This window comes from Marmota monax, unplaced genomic scaffold (genome assembly GCF_021218885.2).
Source record: "Marmota monax isolate L192 unplaced genomic scaffold, Marmota_monax_Labrador192_F-V1.1 WCK01_AAM20220418_F8-fsc00014, whole genome shotgun sequence".
In the NCBI taxonomy this organism is placed as follows: Eukaryota; Metazoa; Chordata; class Mammalia; order Rodentia; family Sciuridae; genus Marmota; species Marmota monax.
In genome coordinates, this window is record NW_026695222.1 from 16,503,148 (window position 1) to 16,517,834 (window position 14,687).

Below are 14,687 nucleotides of genomic sequence, written 5' to 3' on the forward strand. Positions count from 1 at the left end.
TACCGTACAGTGGTAGAGCACACATGGGTTCAATCCCTAGTACCCAAAATAAAAGAAACCAGAGTTTCACATATCTTGATGACCCACTTACCTGACCGTCAAGCACTATTTAAGCATTTTGATGAAAGGGCAATTACATTAACTCTAACACCACAACTTACAGATATGGAAAAAGTTATTTATGGGCAGGATAACAAAAATAAATCTCATGAAAAACTTGAAGCATATATGTTTTCTCCATTTTACCTGCCATAATGCTAATTTTTAAAGCACTCCAATTTCCACCTATTACTTGACCTCCCTAAAAAGGTTGTTACCTTTCCTACTGTGGAGAAAAACTCTTCCAAATCTCTTGGTCGAATTCTTGCTGCCAACTGCATGCAGAAAACTGTCCTGGCATCTCTTTCCTCAGGAGTTAGATTATCAATAGGTTCCCTAAGAATAAGGAACACAGAATTAACTTTATAACTTGTTCTTTTCAAGTAATTTTTTAAAAGTACATTTTCAGTAAGCAGAATAAACTTTTATCAAAATTAATACCTATGTCCAAGTCCATATTTACTAAATTTTTTTATACACAATGTCTGTAATTCATTTCCATGTGACCCAATTCCTTCAACAGAATAACTAAATCTTTTTTTTTAAAGAGAGGGGTGGGGGGGGAGAGGGAGAAAATGAGAAAGAATGAATTTTAATATTTTTTAGTTTTTTTGGCACACACAACATCTTTGTTTGTACGTGTTGCTGAGAGGATCGAACCTGGGCCGCACGCATGCCAGGCAAGCACGCTCCTGCTTGAGCCACATCCTCAGCCCCCTAGATGTATCTTCTAATCACATTTTGCATTCTATCAGGACAGACCTCCACTTGACTTATAATGTTCAAAGTAGTCATTTCTCTACAATATTAAATGGTAACTCAGACAACTTAACAGTTTAATGACAGTAATAATACAAACCCTGACCACAAGTACCAGACATGCAAAATCTGTGCAGTGGATGTTTCCCCACAACAAAACCATAAGGCCATTAAATTGTTTAAAAATCAAAAAGGATAAAGACAAAAATAATAAAACCACAAATGATAAAAAGTACTTCACGTAAGGAAAGCTAGTTTATTTTACTAAAGTAAGCAAGCTGAATGTTTATCATTTAATTATATTAAGCTTATAAAATTCAACAAGTTTAGCATCTGAATCATGATTTTTTGAAATAATTGAAGACCACAGAAACAGTAATCATAACTAAATCAAAAGCTAAAAATCGGCCAGGGCTACACATCAATGGCAGAGCACTTGCCTAGCATGTGTAAGGCACTGGGTTTGATCCTCAGCACCACATAATAAATAAAAAAAGGCATTCTGTCCATCTACAAGTATATGTAATTTTTTTTAATTAAGAGGAAATTACTTTAACAAGTATCAATAAGAAAAAGGCATAAATACAGAACATACTTCTAAATGCTCAATAGAAAAAAACAAAAGCACAACAGATAAAACTAAATTTTCACAAATTGAAAGGAAAAATATCTATTAAGATCTTCTCTGGGTGCTGAGTTTGTGGTAGACCACTTGCCTAGCAAGTGTGAGACACTGGGTTTGATTCTCGGCACTGCATATAAATAAGTGTCCATATACAACTAAAAAATATTTTTTAAAAAGAATATCTCTGGCCCGGCACAGGACAACATGTCTGTCATCCCAGTGGCTTGGAAAGCTAAGACAGGAGGATCATGTATTCAAAGCTATCCTATAAAACTGAAAGAAGCACTTTGCAACTCTAAAATCCAAAATAGGGCTAGGGATGTGGCTCAGTCATACACCCTGTCCCCCAAAAGAATATTTCTGTTCCAAAGTATCTAGGTCCTCACTTAATCCTTAAAGTTATAAGCCTAGAAGCTGGGGTTTTGGCTCAGTGGTAAAGAACCTGTCTAGCATGTGTAATGCACTGGGTTCACATCTCAGCATGAATAAAGGTCCACTAACAACTAAAAAAATGTTTTATTAGAAAGAAAATTTAATAATCATTAAGATCTTTATCAAATCCTAAATTCTGCAGTGTAACTATAATCCACAAAAACACACAATCAACTCAAAGTATAAACAATACTCCTTTTTTAGGACTGGGGTTGTGGTTCAATGGTAGAGTGCTTGCCTAGAACACGTGAGGCATCGGAATAGATCCTCAGCAACACGTTAAAATAAACAAATAAATAAACAGATAGACAAAGGCATTGTGTCCATTTATAACGAAAAAATATATATTAAAAAATAAGACTCCCCAGGGCTGGGGATGTGGCTCAAGTGGTAGCGTGCTCGCCTGGCACGCTCCTGGGTTCTGTTCTCAGCACCACATAAAAATAAAAATATTGTGTCCACCTAAAAAAAAAAGAATAAATAATAATAATAATACTCCTTTTTTTTTAAAGATAAGTTAGAAATGACAGGAAAGAATGCTACCACAGCCAGGCATGGTGGTGCACTCCTATAATCCCAGGATGGGGCAGAAGAATCATAAGTTCAAACCCAGCCTCAGCAACAGTGAAGCACTAAGCAACTAAGCGAGCCCTGTCTCTAAATATGATATAATTAAGGGCTAGGGATGTGGCGCAGTGGTTAAGTTCCCCTGAGTTCAATCCCTGGTACCAAAAAAAAAAAAAAAAAAAAAAGCTATTATACAGAAAAATTTTCCTTGAACAAAAATGATACTTGGGGGCTGGGGTTGTAACTCAGTGGTGCAGTGCTTGCCTCGGTGCAGTGCTTGCCTCGCATACTGGGTTTGATTCTCAACACCACAGAAAAATATTTTTTTTTAAATGACATAATTGACAGGACTTTTATTTAGGAGACAAATAATCCATGTAAAGCTTTGAGAATCTGAGCATAAGAATAGCCTGGGATTGAACCCAGGGCCTTATGTATGCAAGGGAAGCACTCTACCAACTGAGCTATATCCCCAGCCCTAATTCAGAAAAGTAGAGCTACTGGGGCTGGAGTTGTAGCTCAGCGCGAGAGCATTTGCCTCCTACGTGTGAGGCTCTGTGTTCAATTCCTACTACCACATATAAATAAGCAAATAAAATAAAGATCCATTCATAACAAAAAAAATTTAAAAAGTAGAGCTAATTAAAACTTGTTAACACAACTACTCTTTATTTACTAATAACAAAATTAGTCAAGTCTTTTGAACCTTTCTTTAGCTACTGAAAATTCTGTTAACTCAAATAAGTTATCTACACATCATAATAGTATTTCGCGCTTTTTAAATAAACGAAATTAAAATGAAAGCTACTGAAAACTCACATGACAATTCACGTTGACTTCAAGGTATTAATACTACTAAAGAAAACAAGATATCTAACATGATCCAAATTATTGGGCTTAAATTTAGAAGTAACATGAACTGCAAAAGTGTTTCTCCCCGCCCCTTTTCTCATTTTGGCAAAACCCATATAAAACTATAAGTTTAAAAGAAGGGGAAAAAAAAAAAGGGACAACAGCTACCTCACAGGACTCTTGTCTTTTCTGAATGGACTTTTGCTTCGGGAACGTCGTCTGCTGCAAAGTTAAAAAGTTTCAGAAGTTACTCCAAACATGTAAATCACAGAAGTTCCTTGAAAAACAATTTAAACAATTCAGAAGTATGTTTAAAAACCTTAATTTGATGCTATGAGGCAACCCAATCTTTCCTCGGATGGCACTGTTAAATTTTGGTCCGGAGCTAAAAAGAAAACACAAAATTACACTAGTTACAGGTTTAGGGTCTTGCTAAGATCGCATTCATGCGCTCTCCAGCAAGTTTTACATTGTTAGGCTGCTTGTTTTCCACCTCAAGTATGAAGAGGAAACAAAAAGACTTTGAAAAAGCTTAACTCTTTCCCAGGCATGCTTGCCCTTATATTTATCCATCCCGGACCACTTTGAGGTGCCAAGACCATAGGTTACAGCCTCAAATATTTAAGATTCTGAAAATGTTTGCACCCATTCGCATACACTTTTCAAAATATATATGAATATATTCCTGAGACTTGAAAAGCACACATGTAAAACTAGATCCCTCTGAACTTTCCTCACACCAGCAGTAACTTAAACTATTTTGTGTGCAGATCCCAAGAATCCATTTGTAGATACTTTCTTGAGAGCACATATGAAAATTTTACATATACATATACAATATATAGCAGTTTTTTTGTTTCAACTTCTTTTCAAAACGGGAATTGAACCCAATGGCATTTTGCCCCTGAGAAATAACCCCAGCCTTTTTTGAGACAGGGTCTCACTAAGTTGCTCAGGGCGCTGGCTTAAAGTACTGAGGCTGACCTTGAACTTGCAATACTCCTGTTTCAGCCTCCTGAGTCACTGGGATTACAGGTATGTGCCATCACACCCAGCTAAAAAGGGAAAAATTCCTTACATAGTCACTAGAATTTTATCTATGCAATAGTCTTACACAGCACAAAGGCACACCTTAGTGCACTGTACTTCAGTTCTCTGTAACAAAACATTCCATAAAAATTGTGTGATGGCAATTTACCAACTCTTCAGAAAATCTGAGAATTTCATGAATTAAAAAAGTATTTTGGAACAGATATTAGGTGGCTTTTATAAAATTGGTAACTTTTGTGCCTTGTAAACAAGAAGCTAACTTATAGGGACCAGTTGGATATATATATACTTTAGTGCTCATCCTGCTATCCTACTCCAGAGTAGCAAACTTAAATGAGCCCATGAAGGGCTCGGGTTGTGGCTCAGCGTAGAGCGCTTGCCTAGCACGTGTGAGGTGCTGGGTTCAATCCTCAGCACCACCTAAAAACAAATAAAATAAAGATATTATGTCCAAACTACAACTAAAAATATATATATTAAAAAACAAAGAGGCCACGAAACACGATTGGTTTAGTTTTCATGAAAACTTCTACTTATAATAACCAAGCACTTCCAAATACAATTCTTTATATAATGAGAAAGGTCCTTTCCAATTCAGACAAATGATAATTGAGAATATATTTTTTCTGGATAAATTAAAATTCAAGAAAGAATCTATACACTACTTCCTTTCCCTTTAATTCTGAATCAATCTCCATGATAGCCTCCATAGTTAAAAATCATCTGAAACCCAAAACAAATTTTAAATTTAAATTTTAAACCACTAAGATCAGGATTATAAGCAGAAATTAAATATGCATTCAAATTAGAAACAGTTGCTTCCATTTGGTTCATTCTGGCAAAATGATGTTATATATTCCCATTTTAGTAATACAATAAACTTGAGGAACTGGACAAAAAGCAAAGAATTTTAATACATCATTTAGAATTAAAATAGCTTTGTGGTCCATTTTCAGATAGTGAAAAATTATATTAAAAAGGCATGTTGGAGAAACCTAGAAAACAGGTAGTTCAATTCATTAAACATGAAAAGATCCAAATCAGAAATCTGTTACTAACTCCAAGTGCCTTCAAATCAAAACATTCCATAATTCCAGGAAGTACTCTTAAGTAATTTTACATTACTATCTCATTTATTACTCATTATCAGCTTACTCCAAGTTAGTTCCTTCTTAAAAGACAAGAAAAAAAGAGAGCTAAGTATCTTTTAAAAGAACCAGGACTGTTTCAAGGTCTCTCTAAATTCTATTCTCAATCATTCAAAATTTAAAACGGAAAGTATGTATATCCCATATAGTTTATAACTGTGATTAAATAGGAAATAACAACAAAGCATTAAGGATTGCTAGTAGTTTCAAGTCATTCTTAGAATTGTCTTTCCAAAGTTAATACAGGTATTTTTTAACTTCCTTCCGACTTGTTTAACCACATCAAATATCCTGTAGTGATTTAATCTTCAAAGCACTTTTAGAGTATCTTACTACTATTAAAGAGGGCTTAAAAATAATGTGTGATGAGCCTAACAAATGATCTTTATCAAGGAGCACATGTAAAAAATTCATAAATTATCTGTAGTTTCAGCTGGAAAGAGCCAGTAACTTAAGAGTAACTTAATTAATTAATCACATTTGTAATCTATACACCCAAGTTTTAAATCTTATATATTTAATAAAGAATATTTTATAGCTCACACACCTTTAAGCTTTCTTTTTTCAAGCATGATAGTGCTTCAGTCTAACTTTGATGGGCATACAATTAGAATTTTAGCTAGACTGACAGAAAATAAGCTAGTATACCTGGTAAAATAGAAGTTTCATTTATTTCTTCAAACATTGAACCTTTGCTTTTCTAATCTTTAATGCCAACATCCTTAATTTTTAATACTTTTAACCACTTACTGAAAAATAAAGTCTCCTAAGTCAAGTCTCAAGTTAAATTGCTCCCCAAATACCCAGAGAATGACCCTCCAACCAAAAATCATAATTATAGTTACATACTAGGGACTTCTATAGCGTCCTCGGAATCTTCGATCTCGACTTCTTGAGCGGCTACGTCTCCTTTCTTTGCTTCTACTTCGCTTCCGTTCCCGGCTTTTGCTCTTTTTCCTTTCTCTATCTCTACTTCGCTTTCGTTCCTTACTTTTGCTTCGCTTTCGTTCATGACTGCGACTTCTGCTCTTGCTTTTTTTTCTCCTGAGAAGAAAACAAATCATCATTATCTTGCTGTTTTAAAACCCCACCAAAATACGCTTTTTTTTTTTAACACTCAGAATTTTTATCCTTTTGTAAACTCATTTTGCTATTAACTATCATACAATGATACATAATCATATTTAAAAAAAATTTCTAGATGTGGTTAACACTAACCCCCATCTTTGCCTTATAACTGAAAATGTTCAATCAATGTATTGTGAGCCATAGTGTTTTAAGAGCAGGAACTCCAAGGATTTCCTGAGTCAGCTACAGCTTTAAGGAGAAATAGGACTAGTTGCCAGGTACAAGAAAAACCTGAGCATTTTAGTAAAACTTTCATGTTAACTATCTAATAATCCACAAGTTAAGGTACTAAAATCAAGTTACAATAAATCCATGAGTAATAGTAGTTGTTCACATAAAAATTTTCATAATACTAAGTCCATTTTTAAACAATTTACAGAACATTTTATACTTTCAAAGGGCCACATAGGCATCAACAATTTGCTTTTCATAAGCAAAGAAATAACAAATGACACTTAGAACTAATGCAGTTGAATGCACTTTGAAACTATTAGACATTCAAGTGACCATTTAAAATACTTAAAATTTAAAGTTGTAATAAATACACCAGAAAATGGAGAATGCCATTTTTACACCAGTTTACACAAGCCTGTGGAGTGCAATAAAATAATCAACTTGACCTTCACAAATCTTTATAAAATCTCAAACTCTGAAAGGTAAAAAAAATCCAGTTATATATATATATATATATATATATATATATATATATATCTTCATTTCTAAATTCTTCACAGTATTCTACCCTTCATTTCATAATTAAATCTTACAATCTATATCTGTGTCATCATCTAATTAGAGGTGCCTTCAGATTTTCAATATAAATTAAAAGACATTTCAAAATAAAATTTATTCCACTAAAATGTCCATGTGTAATGGTTTATAGACTGAATACTGAGAACGCTACATCATTATCTGGAAATTTAATTAACTGTTGAGTCCTTATCAAAGTAGTTAGCATAAGAGCAACTGAGGTCCGCTTCAGAGAACCAACCCATAAGCAGGTCACCTTAGAGTGCATTGAAAATAGAAAATGAAGACACCCACCTTCTGGAATCTTGAAACCCACACTCCAATCACAAGGAGATGTAGAGCTTTCCAAGGAGGCAGAAACTTTGTCTAAAATTTCAAGATAATCCACCTGACTGTCAGAAATGTATATGCTAGGCAGCACATGACAGAAAATTAGGCTACACTCATTATTTATATAGAAGTCAAAGCAATGCCCAGAAGGGCAACAGATAACATTCCATTTTGCCTCAAAAAACCTGACACTATCTCTTACAAAATTCTGTGAGATGGTTAAAACCAAAAGTATGTGTTTATAACCATACATAATTCAAATTAGGGGACAAGATAAAAAGTATTTTATTCCCCACAAAAGACACTATTAATAGATTTTTTCTCTCTTCACAGATGGCCCATAGCACAGGTAGCCAACCTCTATATTTATCTCTCACAGACCCCAAAATGTACTCTGCCAAAGACAAGACTTCAAAAATCAGAGAGCTAATTTTAACTTAAGATCTTCCTAGGACTTTTTGTAAATGAGTTCCCACCCACATCTGAAGGCAACCCCCGACAGGTAAAAAGACAACAATGTACTAAGACATTAAGGAAACATAATCTTCTACATAAAAGTCCAGACAAAAAGTTATATAAGAAACCAGTATACTTCTCTGTAACAAATTCCAGCTTCAAAGAATACGTGTTAGGTTAACTAAAGAACTGTTATCAAAATCCATACTAATAGTCAAATCCTGTTACAACTTAAATGGGACTTTCCAAAGTCTTTAGTGGCAGTGGAATTTTGTACTGAACATCATTGAAGTAAATGGTCCACTGGTCTGGGCCTTTGGACTTTTTGGTTATATGGCCTCTGCTGTAAAGGTGTTTTGCTATAACTGGATTTGACCTCTTCCATGTAAGAAGATCTAAATTTTAAATGCAAAGTATTCTGGAAAATAAGAAAAAAAAATAGAAAAGTCATTTATCCCAAAATTTATAGATAATCCACACCACAGTAGCCAAATATTTCAACTGTGTCATTTTACTGTTATCCTTTTTTGAGTAGTTCTCTAATTTGAGCTGAAAGGAACAGATGCCAGTTTATACTTTGCAAAATTGGTTACACTAACAAATACTTCCATGAGGGCAACCTCAGGTACTTAAGTTACTGTACAAAGCATATTTTGAGGTCTTGCCAAACTCAGGAGTATAGCTCTTCAATAACAAGCTAATTGGTAACCTTTTGTATTATCTGAAATAGTCCCTTTTATTACTGGGATACAATGAAGTGTTACATGTTCAGAAACACTATTTTTTAAAAAAGAAACACAGTGGACTATTTCTATTTCATATTACCTTATTAAGAACTACATCAAGAGTCAGTGGCTTTTTTAAACACAGTTTTAGGGTGGAAAAATGCAAAGCAGCATTTTCCTTTGTAAGACAATTTTTCCTAAAGGCAAAATTTTTTTATATTCAAATTTGAAAAATAAAGTTCCTTCAGAAAAAAATTTTTTAAAAAGCTCCTGACTAAACAAAGGTATCATTTATACAACCAGATTTAATTTAGGACAGAAATCCTGAGAGAAATATTTTATAGGTTTTAAAAGAGTATTGGGAAACAGGCCTCCCTGAAAGAATCATATGGCCAATTAAATTACCAATTCTTCTTATTTAGTCCCTCAGGACTTTTAATTTTTTTGGTAGCAGGGATTGAACCCAGGACCACTTAATCACTGGGCCATATTCCCAGTCCTTTCTGAGACAGGGTCTTGCCAAGTTGCTGAGGCTGGCTTTAAGTTTGGGAATCTCCTGACTCAGCCCCCAAGCCACTGGATTATAGGCATGTACTACCACACCCAGCCCTCAGGATTCTTTACATTACATTAAATTAAGGCCACTAAATACCATTTATGCAGAGCCTGATGCTTGATTTCCTTATAAAAGCTTGCTGGCCTTGAAGATTTTAGATGCAGGACAACAACAAATATAAACTCTAGATGACATTAGGGGCAAGGGGTAACTTCAGAAAATGGTACAATAAAAGTCTGCATCCTAAAGTGTATGACCTCATCCTTTTGACATTTAAGATAAAATCACAGCTTTTACCTAGCTGAGAGGTATGACATCTACTTGGGATAATTTATGTCAATACAGAAACCTGTTCCTGGGTTTTTTGATTCAAAAACTCAAACAGAAACACTAAGAAAACATAACTTTTGTAAAGGTTTAAAACCAGATGACATAAACCCTGAAATAATTAGCTGGTTATCTCATACAATCAAGATGAAACCCAACCTGATACCCACATTCACCTGTGATAAATTAGAAACTAAATTATTACCACATAAGCCTGTACCAGGAAAAACGATGTTTTCCACAAATTATCCATTACTATCATTATTTTAAGGGCATTATAAAAAGAATTACTGGCCCAGCAAACCCAAATCCAAAAATTTTCTCATCTATTTTATGAAATTATTATCAACCTACCTAACAAAGCTGTTGTGAGGATGACTGAGGTAGTTATGAAGCACTTTGAGCTCTTAGGAGAAAAAGAGCCAAAAAGAATCAAATTAAGTGGCCATCTTAATATTTTTCTTTTTTTATTTGTTCTTTTTAGTTATACATGACAGTACAGTCTATTTTGACATATTTATACAAACATGGTAATTTTTCATTATACATTATGGGGTCAGAAATGTTGATAAAATGCTTTAACATATAAAAACAGGCTAGTGAAACAACTTAATGCTCATAACATGACCACAGCACGTGTAAGAATCACTAACCTTAGAACTGAAAGGAAACTTCAACAACTGATAGGCTCCAACCTTATAAAGGGGATCCAGTTAATCTGTTAACAGTCTGTAGCAGCAAGTTTCTAGAATGGGTTACATATATACTCCCCAAAATTGCTTAAAATACTCATAATTTTCAAAAGTACATTCTCACTATTAAAATCTACTGCAGTTTAAAATGCCTAAGTAGTATTTATGTATGCTATCTCATCACTACCAAAAGTGCTGCCTTTAGACAGCAAGGAGCAGAATTCCTTTAATGATTCAGGACACTGCCTATGGCCTGGTTATAAAATTTCTAATATTACCTCTGTCTCCTAAGTTCAACAAATAGTTTTATCAACATTATCACCAAATATTAAGCCAAAGTGAAATTTACAACAAACAAAAGTTCTAATGCAGGAATCTTTTGTCTTGGGTTCTGGGGATTTAAACCAGAGGCATTCTACCATTGAGGTACATCGTCACTCCTTTTTATTTTGAGACAGTCTCAAAATAATTGCTGAGGCCAACATGAATTTGCCTCCTGCGTCTTAAGTAGCTGGGATTACAGGCGTGTATCACAGCACCTAGCTCATTTTGTTGTTTTTTTGAGGTAGTGTCTTGCCATGTTGCCCAGGCTGACCTCAAATTTGCAATCCTCTGCCTTGGCCTCCAAGTGGCTAGGATTATAGGTGGGTGGCACCACACCCATCTTAAAACAAACTCTTAACCAGATTATCATAATGGACTTGAAAGGGAAGGTATCCAGATGTTCCCTGAAACCACAATATCCTGAAATCTAGGCAAAAGAATCCATAGTCTATCCTCAAGGAGTTTCTCTTCCCAAAAGGTAAAGAATCAGTTTTCTAAGAGGAAAAAGAGTATCAGAAGAGAACCTCAGTTTGATGCTTTAGCCACAGAAACACAACTTAAGACCTCAATCACATAAAGTTCATCACCACCCCCCAGGTCCCTTCTTAAAACTTACTTTTTGCTACGTTCTTCATGACCGTTAGCACTGCTCAACTTGTTCTCATCCTAAGCAGGGTTGATAGAAGAACATCATGAGGACGTAGTGGTAACATTTCAAGATGTCAAAGGGTAAAGGGAATAGGAATAAGAAAATACAAAACAATTTTAAAACTAATTACTTATTTATAGTTTAACATGGAAGGCTATAAAAAAATTTAGATGGTATAACCACTTTGTTGCTTACAATTAAGTCATCAAGATACAAAAATAAAAATCTCTCCACATTAACATGTTAAAATTTTACTTTCTTACATAGTTAGGTATTAAGTTATCCACATTTACAATGCTGAAGTGGTTAAATGTAATTTCTATAAAATATGAATAAAGTCTTGTTTTGAGTTTTATTCCAAGTGCTATGGTCCCTTTCGTCAGTACCATGGCTCTATTTCTGCCTAAGCCCCAAGTGGCCATGCTAGCAGCCAGCCACTATCGATTTCCTGTGACCGATGCCATTCCTGAGATCTTCGCCCATTTCCGTTGGAGGGTTGGGACTGTAAGAGCTTGATGCCACCTCTGTCACACATCTCGCCCTGAAGCAAACAGGGATTCACACTGCTTTAGTAATGTTGACTCCCAAGAACCCACGAAAGTTAATTAATAATCCACCAGTCCAACCTAAACATTTCCTACTTCCATACCTGTTTACATGGAATTACATCCACGTTAAACTAAGACACAAGAATTTTAACATTAAAACAGAAAGCAGCTCTTCAAGAGTCTAAACATTACAAAACTACATTCACTATTTAAAGTTATCAGAATTCATCCAAAAGGTACCACATGGTCGTGCTACACACTCCAAAACAAATGTATTATTTTATTTTTAAAAGGTTTAGCGCAATGTTTATTTTAAAGTTTGATCACATCAGCTATAGGAGCATAACTGCTAACTTACAGTTGTGACACCAGTGATAATGCATGCATACTGATGTTTTCACCACCAATTGGGTGAAAGAATGAAAAGACAGCTAACTTTTACTGTGCTACTGAAATGGGTCATACTATATTAGCCAAAATAATTCCTTTGTAGTTTTTAAGTGTGAAAAACTATGGCAGGGACTAATTATAAACAAAACAATATGGAGAACAGTAAAACAGTCATCAAGTGACTCTAAGCTGTGATACTGCCTCTTTTGCCTTTTTTTTTTTCTTTTTTAAATTTCTATTCAGGGATCCAAGAATTTTATAATTATTAACTGAGAAGCAGATCTCCACCTGCCTGTTGTAAGATTTACTATCACCAGTCTTTTATATATTATGTGTGTATATATATGTATAAATTTTTAAAAATCTCACCCATTTCTTCTCAAAAGACTTATTAAAAGATTTACTTGCCATAGACTGGTTATACTTTGTTATTCTTGGACCCCTGCTATTTTCCCAAACCACTACATTCACCTTTTTGCTATACCAAACTGGAACTGGTAATTCTTAGTTGAGTCATTTTACCTAGGGGACCACGGTACAGCGATAAGTCACTCAATTACTACCTTATGATTGACAGTTCACACTGGAATCAAAGGTGAATTCATGGGAGTAGAGGTGAGATATCGTTAGGCAAGTCTACAAAGAGAGATAGATGGGCATTTATTCATCACGCTGAAGTGAAACTACTGCACAATATTATTACATCAATAGCATATATTTACTTTTGTAAGTTACACGTAATGCATCTCTGATAAGATAAATCAAGAGGGCTCCGGGGAGGTTAGTTTACATTTCAGCAGTAGTTTCGTGAATAATGCTAAATTAAGAAATATATAGACCTCACCGACATGTTTTTTCTCACCTTCTTGTAAGGAGCCTCAAGCATTGCTTCAATATCAATATCGTCTGCCATTTTCTCTAAACGCCTAGGAAAGAACAAGACAATCCTATGAATAAACATTTTTCAATTAGGTTGTTTTTTTTTTCTTGGCCGATACGCTCCAAAACTTAATAAAATCCTTCAAAGCCCTACAATGACTAAACTGACACGCATTTTATCAGGCTTGGCTTGCCCATCTAAAACGCCCCTTTACAACACATGAAAAGACTTCACTGACCGATTTTTAAAACCCCGCAATGAACCCCTAAAATCAGAGGCTCCAGAGAGAGCGCCTCCTTCGGCACAAAACCCGCGCTGCCATTTTAGGGGCCAAGGGAAACTCCCTCTGTTGGGAGGGGTTGTGTACCAAGGCAGCATTCGACTGGCGCCATGTTGGGAGGTCGCGGACGGCGCAGGCCTCAAAGGGACAGGACTCCATCTGCCCCAGGTCTCCCTAGGGTCCTTGCCCCCCACCACCAATACGAACAATACCCGACCAGAAAATAAGGGCGCGGCCACCGAACTGGAGTCTATTTCTCCAGAAGTACCCCCTATCCGGGCAGTCGCTAAAAACCGCCAGAAGTGCCTCTGAGCACCGATAAGCAGCAAACCTTGGGAAAGCTCTGAAAATACGTAGGTCCACGACGCCCCCCATACCTGTGCGGCCTTTTGGGTGCCTGTAGTACTTGTCCCGAGTCAGTTGCGCTGCTGCTGCCGCCGCTGCTGCTGCTAGTGCTGCTGCCGCCGCCGCTGCCGCTGTTGCTACTGTTAAGCCCCTAGGCCCAGGCCGCGGTACCGCCCAGCCCGTATATCGGGCTCCGAGGGCGACTAGGCCGGAGCGAATCTAAAAGAAACAATGGGATTAGAAGAACCCGTACGTAGGAGCAGGACGGCGGCTTCGGCAGCACAGGATCCACCCCTGCGACAGCGTCGGCAAGCTCCCTGAAATGGCGGCCGATGCTTCCCCGTACTCACATTCACTAACACACATACACACACACACAAACACACGGGGTCTCCCAGAGCTCTCGGCACGGAGTCTCGCGAGAAACTGCCCGGAGTTCCAGAACTGAGACAGAAGTATCGCGAGATCTAAGCAGGGCCTCTGCGGCCGTGGCTCAATCTCGCGCAATGATTGCGCCACAGACATTCCCATCCCCCACTCAGAGAGGCGCCTTGGACCCCCTCACTAGATCGTCGTCGAAATCTCGCGAGATGGGGCAGAGCGTAAGGTCAAAGACAGTTGGTGCACTGTCTGTCAATCTTTCAGAGAACTCCTACCTGAGTGGAGATCAGCCCTGGTACCCTGCTGGTGGCGCCTCCTTGCAGCCATCTGAAGGTTTCCCCCACACACAGCCAACCGCCACCCCCTCCGGCCTCCCACCCCGATGGCTGTCAAG

The 14,687-nt window shown here is 36.6% G+C and overlaps 1 protein-coding gene across 7 annotated transcripts in view; it reads right to left on the reverse strand.

The window, feature by feature from the left end:
- Rbm39 (RNA binding motif protein 39) overlaps window positions 1-14,284 on the reverse strand; it is a 32,353-nt gene extending 18,069 nt beyond the window's left edge. Inside the window, exons 1-8 of one of the 7 annotated variants that reach the window (XM_058575547.1) lie at window positions 13,945-14,282; window positions 13,270-13,333; window positions 12,971-13,043; window positions 11,437-11,486; window positions 7,705-7,776; window positions 6,382-6,576; window positions 3,503-3,556; window positions 318-435 (exon numbers count right to left, since the gene is read on the reverse strand). In XM_058575547.1, coding sequence (XP_058431530.1) covers window positions 318-380 — 63 coding nt within the window. In that variant the 5' untranslated portion in view covers window positions 381-435; window positions 3,503-3,556; window positions 6,382-6,576; ... (3 more) ...; window positions 13,270-13,333; window positions 13,945-14,282. Of the gene's footprint in view, window positions 1-317; window positions 436-3,502; window positions 3,557-3,653; window positions 3,720-6,381; window positions 6,577-7,704; window positions 7,777-11,436; window positions 13,044-13,269; window positions 13,334-13,944 lie in introns of all 7 variants that reach the window. The other 6 variants (XM_058575548.1, XM_046432932.2, XM_046432931.2 and 3 more) reach the window with 6 other exon arrangements.
- Between the last annotated feature and the right edge of the window lie 403 nt (window positions 14,285-14,687).